The sequence below is a fragment of the Somniosus microcephalus genome, chromosome 24 (assembly GCF_052327205.1).
Source record: "Somniosus microcephalus isolate GS21.2 chromosome 24, FLI_Smic_1.0, whole genome shotgun sequence".
In the NCBI taxonomy this organism is placed as follows: Eukaryota; Metazoa; Chordata; class Chondrichthyes; order Squaliformes; family Somniosidae; genus Somniosus; species Somniosus microcephalus.
Window position 1 is genome coordinate 18,712,155 of NC_141010.1, and position 11,153 is coordinate 18,723,307.

The window sequence follows — 11,153 nt, forward strand, 5'->3', positions numbered from 1 at the left end:
AAAGAAGGGCAGGGGAGCTATCCCCGGTGTCCTGGCCAATATTTATCCCTCAATCAACATAACAAAAACAATTACCTAGTCATTATCACATTGCTGTTTGTGGGAGTTTGCTATGCGCAAGTTGGCTGCCGCGTTTCCTACATTACATTACAACAGCGACTGCACTTCAAAAAGTACTGTTAAGTGCTTTGGGATGTCTGGTGGTCGTGAAAGGTGCTATATAAATGCAAATCTTTCTTTCCAAGTTAAAAAAAATGCCATAAACAAGTGGTACTCATAGGACAACTGGAAATGGCTTGGGGGTTAACTTTCCCTTTATTGGCGGCGCTTGAGATACTTGTTTCCCCTATTTCTGGACCGGTCTACTATGGGACATTGAGAGCTGAGGCTCACTGTTCCCTCTCCTCTTGGTCCCACTGACAGAAAACAATTTTAGTAGGAAGCTAGGCTATTCCGGCATCCATATAGCAATTGACTCTCTTAAAATGATTGGGCCTTGACACCACTGAAATCAAGAGTTTGCAATAGGGTGAACAGTACGTGCAGAACCACATCCACCATTCTATGACAGCTGTTGGGAGTATTCATGAGCCTGGTCCTCAAGTTAGATTCCACTTGAGGTTATGGCCCTAAACTAAAGATTAGTAACATGGGTACAAATTAAATCAAGGCTACTGCTGGCTCCAGATCCAGAAGGCCAGCAACTTTTTGTTCAGATTCGCAAAGGTTTCAATAGGCAAGCATTTAGATTCATTGCCACACTTTTGTTTATTCATACATCAGTTTTCACAGCCTCAAACAGTAGGGAATGTCATGAATTATTCCTAAAACAGAAGTTCCATCTGCAGACTTGAATACTGAGCATTTAAGGAAATCCTTGCAGATATCAACACTAATATCTGCTCCGCAGTGTCAGCACTGGACTAACAGGGAGCTTGGTTCCAACGATTGTTGAATTTGCAGAGTTAGGGAAATACAAAGCTTCTAGTGCCAAGACTTTTGTTGTTCATTTTCTTCATAACCCACAGCTAATTATGCATTTACTCAGACTATAACCCCGACCCCTTATATCTATTTTTCCTTTTACTTTGTGGAAAATGGGAAATATTTCATATTTTCACGTGGTCACAACAAATTATAAATTCTATTCTAGTGAGAATATTTAATATCAATTTTTTCTTAAAAATCCAACTCACACCCCTGACTTGAAATCTCCTTTCCCCTTGTCAGAGATCAGTACTCTGTACAATTATGACAACAATGATCATCGCACCCCATGCACCACTGGCCTACCTATTCCCTCTCCTTTTGTCACCCATCTTCTTTCCCATGGACCAGATGAGAGACAGGCACTCGTGCTAGGGAGGTGGGGGGGCGGAATTCAAGTTAATGTGGATTGAGATATTGCACCAGTTGCGCCACAAAACTTGATGGAGCTGGAAGAGCAGGAAATGGATGAGAAATTGGCTATTCCCCAGCAGAGGTTGCGGAGATGGTTGCCCTTAGCAGTAGACACATGGGTCCTGCTAAAACAATTCATTTATATCTTGTGACACTTAGTCCTTCCAGTGAAAAATGCAGATTGTACAAGATGGGATGTAGGCTTCAATCTAGGTAAATCCAGTTGCAAAAAGCAGAAAAGACCAAACAAGTTACAAATTATCAGCTTTCTACAAAGTGTAGACACAATTTTCAAAAACATTTTCAGGACTTTCTCAAAAATCAGCCTGCAGAAATAGTTTACAGTGGATAAAAAGGCCAAAGGGGTGGAGGTGGAAAGAGACGTTGGAAGGTTGTGGCGGAGGACCCCAATACCATATCTCACTCCCCAGTCCTGAAACTGGCAGCTGTGATTAGTACAGCATATCTTACACCCAAAACCCAATTATGGCCGAGATTCATATCCTGCACCCCAGCTCGCACCATCGTTGAGAAATTAGCTGGAAAAATCCCAAATTAAAGCTACATTTAGATAGGAAATATGCTTTGTGTGATACCATATATAGCTCACTTCAAATCATTCTACATAAAACCAATTCAAATAAGACAACCAACAGCATGATGAAAGTGCAATATTGAACCTGTAACTCTTACCATACCATAGAATATTAAGGACTGGAAAAATTAATTTGGCCAACAGCTACTTTTATTTGACTATTTCTATGCATTATTCACAAGTGCAAACATCATGGCAAGCATTAAGTTTTATGATTTCAACCTCACAGATTTAACCAAGCACAAATCTGCAATATCCATTATGTCGTTCTCTGAAATTTGTCTCGGCATAGTGGGTACAACATGCTGAGTTTAAGATTGATTTACTATAGAATATTTGATTGTGGAAATTCCCCTCCATCTGGAACAGCATCGATAGCTATCCATTTTTCTTGGCAAAGCAATGTGCTTATTCTAGTATCTAGGTTATGCCTTATAAAAGTAGCCTTGCCGTCTCCAGTATTGATCTGTCAGCTAACTTTTATCCCCTTTCTTTTAGCTGACATTACATGCTAACTATCTTTCGGCAATGGACAGAAGAAAACCTCGAGTAACTCAAACAATTGGTTAGCTCTTTCTGTACTAAATGAGCCCTTCGACCTCTCAATTTTACATTGAGACAGCCCAACAACCTTTCTAACCATGATGCATCCCATTATTTGTCATCTCTAAGCCCATAAAAGTGCAACCATTTGCCATCAGCAAAAGCTCTCCTTAGGAAGCGCTTAGGCTTCACGTACCTGGCACATCAGTGCTATACTTAGGTAAAAGCTGTTATGTTCTCAAACTCCAACATCTAGGGGCCAACCCAAGGGAAGGGATACTTTAAATCCTGCAAGGTAGGAAATCTTTTTTTAAATTTAGATTTTTAAAAACTCAGTCAGAATCCAGTTTACTGTACATCAACGATCTCTATTTGCTTCTGAATAGTACTGGCATTTGTTTTTTTTAATGACATTGGGTAGAAAAACTTCCAAGTTTTGTTTAATATGTCACACGATCAGTCAAGATGAACTTGCATTCAGATGAACAGCTGGAATACTGTGTGCAGTTCTGGTCGCCACACTATAGGAAGGATGTGATTGCATTGGAGAGGGTGCAGAGGAGATTCACCAGGATGTTACCTGGGCTGGAGTGCTTCAGCTATGAAGAGAGACTGGACAGGCTGGGGTTATTTTCCTTAGAGCAGAGAAGGCTGAGGGGGGACCTGATTGAGGTGTACAAAATTATGAGGGGCATAGATAGAAAAGGAGCTTTTCCCTTTAGTAGGAGGGGTCAATAACCAGGGGGCATAGTTTCAAGGTAAGGGGCAGGAGGTTTAGAGGGGATTTGAGGAAAAACTTTTTCACCCAGTGGGTGGTTGGAATCTGGAACTCACTGCCTGAAGGGGTGGTAGAGGCAGGAACCCTCACAACTTTCAAGAAGTATTTAGATGAGCACTTGAAATGGCATAGCATACAAGGCTACGGACCAAGTGCTGGAAAATGGGATTGGAAAATCGGCTTGATGGCCGGCGCGGACACAATGGGCCGAAGAGCCTCTTTCTGTGCTGTATAATTCTATGACAGTAACTGCCGATACTACCTACATACAACAGGCAGACAAGTGAAATAGGTAGTGCACCCCAAATTTATTTACATCAATATTCCATATACACAACTTAAGTACAGTAGTATGTGATTCCTGAATAGTGCACTAGAAACTCATACAGAAAACAGTAGTTATAACATAGGCTCCATTGTGCGGAGAGATTCACGGCCCAGCAAAGCCATCTGGACAGGATGCTCGGTCTTCAACATTTAGAAGTCTGGGCGATCCTTCTTCAGCTTACTGTAGTCCATTTTCACAGAATAGAACTAATAAAAAAGTTTTAAAAAGTTAATCAAGAGGACATTTACACCAAAAATTCCACTTAAAAAGTGTGAAACTTTTCCAATAACTAAATAAATTCAATACTGGAGTTTGTTTAAAGGAGAGTTTTTCCAACTTAATTTTATTGCACACAAGCCTTTATGTTGCATGAAATACATATTTAAAGACTGGCTCTACCAGAGAAATGAAAATTAAAGTTGTTATTCCACAGTGGAACCATCAGTATGTACCAAAGTTGACAAAGTGAACAAGCAAATTTGGGGGAACTTTCAGCATCCATATTTAAAAACACTGCCCCCACATTCTATGTTTCTGCCACAAGCTGTATGAGCAGCACAAAGTTTTTGGAGTTAATTTCTATAAATTGTTCACGATACAGCATTCTATAGGCATCATGGGCAACTGGGTAAAAGAATTTTGCTCTTGAAAAAGAACATTTACAGCAAATTTTAATGTGATCAGGGTGGAGGGAAAGAACACTAATTGGCCTCAGCGTTCGTAGGCTAGAGGGGACAAGACAGTGCTCCTATCCAGTAATTCCCTGCTAGAAAGTGTACGCTTGGACAGGGTGCAATTCTATCACAATGCATCCCTGATCAAACAGCAAACCAACTCTTCTTTTCGCAAGCTTACATATGAAGGATGGCTACTTGGGCAAAGTATCAAAATGCTGTCAATATAGGAAGAGTAGGAGGCCATTTAGACCCTCAAGACTGTTCTGCCATTCAATGAGATTATAGCTGATCTGTGACCCAACTCTGTATACCCACCTTTGCCCCACATCCCTTAATACCTCTGGTTAACAAAAATCTATCAATCTCAGTTTTAAAATGAATTGATCTAGCATCTATTGATATTTGCAGAAGAGAGTTCCAAACTTCTACCATCCTTTGCGTGTAGAAGAGTTTCCTAACTTCACTCCTGAATAGCCTGGCTCTAACTTTTAGGCTATTCCCCTCATCCTAGACGCCCCAACATGTAGAAATAGTTTCTCTATCTTCCCGATCAGTTCCCTTTAATATCTTGAAAACTTTGATCAAATCACACCACAACCTTCTAGATGCCATGGAATGCAACCCTAGTTTGTGTAATCTCTCCTCATAATTTAATCCGAGAGTCCAGGTATCATTCTGGTAAATCTACACTGCGCTCTCCCCAAGACCAATATATCCTTCTTAAAGTGTGGTGCCCAGAACTGAACATAGTACTGCAAGTGTGGTCTAACTAGGGCTTTGTATAACTGCAGCCCCTTGTATTCTAGTCCTCTAGATATAAAGGCCAGCATCCCATTAGCCTTTGAAATTATTTTCTGTACCTGTGCATGACATTTTAACAATCTATGTACATGGATCCCCAAGTCTCTTTGGACCTCCACTGTTTCCAGATTTTCACCATTTAGAAAGTACTATGATCTATCCTTCTTAGACCCAAAGTGGATGGTCTCACACATGCCTACACTGAACTCCATTTGCCACATTTTTACCCATTCACTTAATCTATTAATATTTGTAATTTTATGGTCCTATCTACATTGCTTACAATGCTGCCTATCTTTGTATTTCTCAAGCCCCTGTGGAACTGTATATACTGTTACCATTAATCACTGCCTTCGGGAAATGGGGAGGGGGTGGGGCAGCGAACTTTATCCCAGTATGTTATTTCAATCATGTTTGTAAAGTGCTATATCGATATAATACAATGCACAAGATGTTCCCTGGGGATTATGCAGATTGATTCCATGTGGCTACTTGTCCAGTTTTATACTATGGCAACAGCTTGGTTTCAGTTTCTGTTTCAACCTCACTGGTTAACTTATTCCAAAATTTAATAGTGGTAGGTACAATCATGGATTTAGGATGAAAGACTAAATAACTGAAGCTCTCTTCCAGGTGATCAAATCAGCTCTTCCACTGTAATCATACATGGTGAACAAGAAAATTGTATGTTACCTTGTACTGGTCGGTGGGTGCCATGTTATTCCATGGCTCAGGGTTGTTCTTGCGATTCCAGCTATATGGGCAAAAGGGTGATTGTACAGTTAATAATCAAAGGAAAACATGCCACTTTAATTAAGGGTTCATAAAAGTACAGGAGACTTTGTTATATCCGGCACCGACGGGACCGAGCTGTTGCCGATCTATCAAAACTGCCGGACATACCAGCGTTAATGTTGAAGCATACGGAGGTTTTCATCTCCGTATCTGACAACAAACACTGTTGCTTAGCAACAGCTTCTAAACAGTCGGCCCGTACCATGGCAGCGTCTCTGTAGCTTAGCAACAGCTTCAGAGAGACTTTCCAGAGCCTGACTGTTGGGGGAAAAAAAAGCCACGAGAAGAAAAAAAAAACCTAACAAAACGGCTCCTGATTTCTGCCGGTAGATCGAGGTTTCCGGACATACAACCTCCGGATAAACCAAAGTTTCCTGTACTGCTTTCGCAAATTCCTGGTTAAAAAGTTGACCGTTAAGCCCAACATCTTGCCCTTCAATACTTCTGCTGGAAACAAAAATTTGATGAGAACGTATTCAAAGTGAACAACCCTTCCACCTATCCCTTCCTAAAGCAAGTGGTCAGAACAGATCTGGATTAACACCGTTGGCTATAAAACATTAAATTTAAAAAAATCTAAAACAATTTGTATCTCATTTCTAACCAATACATCCTCACCTTAATTTACAACTAAAAACTATTTATTTTCAGTGCTGCTTGGACCCCACACTGGAAATTTGGATGCCAGCAAGAGCTGTTAATGCACAAGTGACTCAGTGTAAAGTATATACTGTACCTGTAATTTTAGCTCATCACTAAAAAGACAAGTTAAGACATACAATTTAATGACAAACTTTGGTTACAGTAGTGTATTGTATTACATTTTAATTAAGACTCCTGTTGAGTCACATCTAATATGTCTAACTAGTTTCACCGTCACATGACAGCATTTAACAAGATAAATATACAGGTCAAGGGCAGGTTAAATAGATTTGTGCCCAACTATAAAACGTTAACAGCACAATTGTCACCTACCTAACTTCAGGGTTGCGGACAGCAAGCCGCATGAGATACATGCTTGCTCCAAGACTTCCAACTCCAATGAAGGCAAACAATGGAATTAACTATTAAGAAGAAAAACGGATTATAAACAGCAGCAAAACATTCTCAAATAGTACCAATATAAATGTCAGACAAAACGTTGGACTGTAAAATGAATTAATTCAAGTTAAAATGTTAAGACTCACTATAAAACTAGTCATGGTCAACAGCTAATCATTGACTGTGGCTTCTACCTGCAGCTAGCTTACTAACAGCAAGATTGCCAAATACATCCATCAAAAACAAAGCAGCTGAATAACCCTTATGCTTAACTAAACAAATGCTGAAGTATTTACACTATAGTAGGTGAATACATTTGAAATAACCTCCAAGTTGTCGTGACAAGGTCACTGAAAGCTGCCTCCATGGTAACATGCTTTAGTTTTATTTATTTATTTATTTTTTAAAAGTAAGTGTTGGTGTGCCAGGACAGGAAATGCTAAAATGTACTATTTTACAATTATGAATTCTCTATATTATGCCCATTTTAAGCAAAGCTTAGTGCATGTGTCAAATGTTGCTCGTTCCTACCTAATGAATAACAATTTGGACTTAATTAACTTGTTTCATGAAAGTTAAATAAGGGACGCAAAAATGTTAACATTCTGTACAAACATCCTTAATGTCTGAATAAGCAAATGCATGGCAAACCACACGAGAGGAAAAAGATCGTCTCTTAAACAGTTGGAAACAAAGTGACCTTGAGAATGCATTTAGCATTAAAGAGTCAAGCCCGTCACCATGGCATTGTCACACACACGACAAATTCTACAAGAGCCAAACGGTGCGATAGTCAGTTATGCCCCATTTGGGGGTGGTAGCCGAGTTAAGGCCGGACATTCAGCGGCCGGCGTGGAAGTATCGCACCAGCCGCTAAAATCGGCTTACCTCCCCGCACAGGAAGTGGAATGCCATTTCGGGCGCTCCACTTCCTGGTGGGGCGGTAACCGAGGCGATGTCGGGGCACGATCGGCAGCACCTCCGCGTTTTAACGCCCCTCCCCTTCAGTTAAAAGGGAGGGCCACTGCACACACTGCAGGGCCTCTGATGGCCCACACTAGGCCACCAGGGCGGAGTGGTGCCATGGCAGCAGCCCTGCGCCAAGATGCAGTGCCAGGCTGCACGATGGCAGACAGAACCACGCCACAGCACACCACGGAGGGCCGACCTGAAAGTCGCCCAAAAAAAGAAAATGGCGGCGCGGGTCGCGGCCGCACCTCCCCTTTAACTAGAGCGGAGGTCGGCCCTACTCACAACCTGCGAGGCTGGCGCTGGCACCGCCCACGGCAGCCTCGCGGGGCACTAAGGGGTCGTGATGCACGGCGATGACATAATCAACGGCGGCACAGTGGCAGGGGCGCGGTGCTATCGGGTAGGGTCGCAGCAGCGCTCCGCTGAATTTCTCAGGAGGCACCTTTTCCGCTCCCCTCCCCACCCAGGCGATAAGCCCTTGGCGCCCCGTTAACATGTCCCCCCCCTCCGGAGGCACTAACGGCAGGCAAAGGAGGAACCGAATTTCTTGGCCAACATTTCTCCTTCTCGAAAAGGAAAAATTGCCCCATTTAATACATTTTTGGTTTAATAATTCAATTGGTATAATCTGTATTGTAAAATTTAGACGCTTTGCAAAACTCTTGTCCAACGGAGCTTTTAGTTGGCCAAGAACAAACCGACACCATTGTTGAAGTCAGCACATTTACCATTAGTTAGTTAGAGGGCAGAAGTCAGTTGGGGAAAACGTGGTCAAATGACTGTCGGCGTCAATGTAGATAAACACTAGCGCACACAAATCTCAAGAGGCCAATAGGCATTCGAACCTCAATTCAATTACAACCTATCAAGATATCACCCACTTGATTTGTACAGAATAAAATGGAAGCTGTACTAATAGCAGTTAGAACTCATGCCAAAATAACTGATTGGAAACAGAGGCTGTCATCACTGCAGTCCTCATTCTGAACAGCATGCAGCGGTACCCAACCAACTGTGGTTTCTCCAGGATTGGGGATCTCCAAAATCCAAAGTTGCAGCCCCCATTGAAATAAATGGAGTCGCTTTAGGATACAGACAGCCCTTCTCCATCACTGAAAATAAAACTTAAATTTTCCCTGTTGGAGACCTGCCAGTTTAAGTTTTTTTTTAAACTGAGAGGAACTTAAAAACCAAATACCAAAACACCTTCCTTTCCTTCAAATCTATTGAAGAACTAGCATACAAAATAAGACATTATTAAGCTTAAAGTTATAAAAACAGGAAAAGGTTAATAGTAGCTGATGTCAGCAGATATGATCTGTCACTTCCTGTATTTTCAGAATAGCAAAGGTCTGACTGGGCAATTTGATCACCTGATCTGGTGAAATTGAACAAAAGACATGCATTTCTACAGTGCCTTCACAACCACCAGACGCCCCAAAGCGCTTTACAGCCAGCGAAATACTTTTGAAGTATAGTCACTGTTGTAATGTAGGAAACGCAGCAGCCAATTTGCGCACAGCAAGCTCCCACAAACAGCAATGAGATAATGACCAGATAATCTGTTTTTAGCAATATTGAGGGATTAAATATTGGCCAGTACAGCAGGGATAACGCCCTTGCTCTTCTTCAAAATAGTGCCATGGGATCTTTCACGTCCACCTGAGAGCAGACAGGGGGCTTCGGTTTAACATCTCATCTGAAAGACTGCACCTCTGACAGTGCGGCTCTCCCTCAGCACTGCACTGGGAGTGTCAGCCTAGATTTCTGTGCTCAAGTCCCTGGAGTGTGCCAGTGCTACCCAACTGAGCCACAGCTGACATGAAGAGGAGGGGAGGGAGTAGATTGATGCTTAAGCTGCAAGAATGAAGATCAACCTTTCAGGGCAACAGATATAAATTGTTAAATTATTTTATTTAAAAGCAAAAAAGGGGCAGCTTAAATTAATTCAAATTTTAAAAAAACACAAAATATTGGGGGGGGGGGGTCGAAGCTGGAAGGGATATGAAGGTTAATGCAGCGTATTGAAGCAGCCCCAGAGCCGGGAGGAAGAGACGGGGAGGGGAGGGGAGTCCGCTCGGCGCTGCCGCATGCGGAACGGGAAGGTCGGGCGGTGTGGAGCCGCGGCCGCCTCGCTCACCACGGGGAGTGAAGGGGGAAGAGAAGCCGCCACATTTAATACTATCGGTGGTGGTGAACCTCTTCCTCTCATCATCTCTCCTTATTGCCCGGCTCAGAGTACTCACACTCGGGTGGCTCTTGACCTGGCGGATTATCACTCCGAACATGGCGCCGCCGTCGTTCTCTCAATCGCTCTCCCGCCCGCCGGCAAAGTCACTTCGGGGGCCTGCCGATCGAGGAGGCCGCGCACATTCCCCAACACAAACACCCTTTCGCATTTTGCCTCGCACAGCAACACTCACATAAATTAAATCTTTAATAAATCGTAATGAACGACAATTGAATCAAAACTGTTGGGTTGGTTTTTTTTTTGCATTCTAATCGGGCAAGGGATTCCGGCACCTAAATGCTGGCAGAGAAAGCCCCCCTCTGCCATCGCTTGCCCACACAAGCCAGCTGTCACGTGACCTGAGCGTTTAGCACCTGCAACATTGTCAGCCAGAGTACTGTTGTATTGTACTTGAATGTTAATATATAAAAAAAGGACAACAGCTAATACCAAGCAAAAACGAAGAGTTACTAGATTGCCAATAGGACTGGCGTAAAATTGTTTTTCACTATGGGTACCTGTACTGTTAATATTGTTGATTTGTCTGTAAAATTTACCACTGCATTTGTACTGTTAATTAAAAGGTGGTTTTAAGGTTTTGTTTTATTGCGGCTAATGAATGTAATGGATTTATTATGTAATTGATGAGTTGTAACAAGTACTACCATATTTAAATAAATATGTTTGACTCAAAAAAAACATAGCCAGTGGGCACGTGTCAGCCTGCCAGTGGGGAGTTGGAGGCACAGGCTACATTTGCTCTACATATGGCTAACATGCAGCAATTACAGCCTTAAACTTCCTTACAGCTGCTTGCTTATTGCGTGGAGGGATTTTTTTTTTTAATGGCTTGCATTTATATAGCACCTTGCACCACATCAGGACGTCCCAAAGCGCTTTACAGCCAATAAAAAGAAAGACTTGCATTTATATAGCACCTTTCACGACCACCGGACGTCCCAAAGCGCTTCACAGCCAATTAAGTACTTTTT

The 11,153-nt window shown here is 42.2% G+C and overlaps 1 protein-coding gene across 1 annotated transcript; it reads right to left on the reverse strand.

Moving 5' to 3' along the window:
* Positions 1-3,606: 3,606 nt before the first annotated feature.
* On the reverse strand, positions 3,607-10,305 carry LOC147101098 (cytochrome c oxidase subunit FA4-like). The gene is made up of 4 exons (XM_085966282.1): positions 10,178-10,305; positions 6,894-6,982; positions 5,817-5,877; positions 3,607-3,851 (listed from the first exon to the last, which is right to left on the reverse strand). Exons 1-4 carry the CDS (start codon positions 10,217-10,219, stop codon positions 3,795-3,797), a joined length of 249 nt encoding a protein of 82 aa, XP_085822408.1. The 5' UTR covers positions 10,220-10,305; the 3' UTR covers positions 3,607-3,794.
* Positions 10,306-11,153: the final 848 nt, after the last annotated feature.

Coding starts and splice junctions, on each gene's coding strand:
- LOC147101098 (XM_085966282.1), bottom strand. CDS start 10,219: ATGTTCGGAGTGATAATCCGCCAGGTCAAGAGCCACCCGAGT. Junction 6,983..10,177: donor AGGTCAAGAGCCACCCGAGT/GTGAGTACTCTG, acceptor TCTTCTTAATAG/TTAATTCCATTGTTTGCCTT. Junction 3,852..5,816: donor CACCCACCGACCAGTACAAG/GTAACATACAAT, acceptor CTTTTTTATTAG/TTCTATTCTGTGAAAATGGA.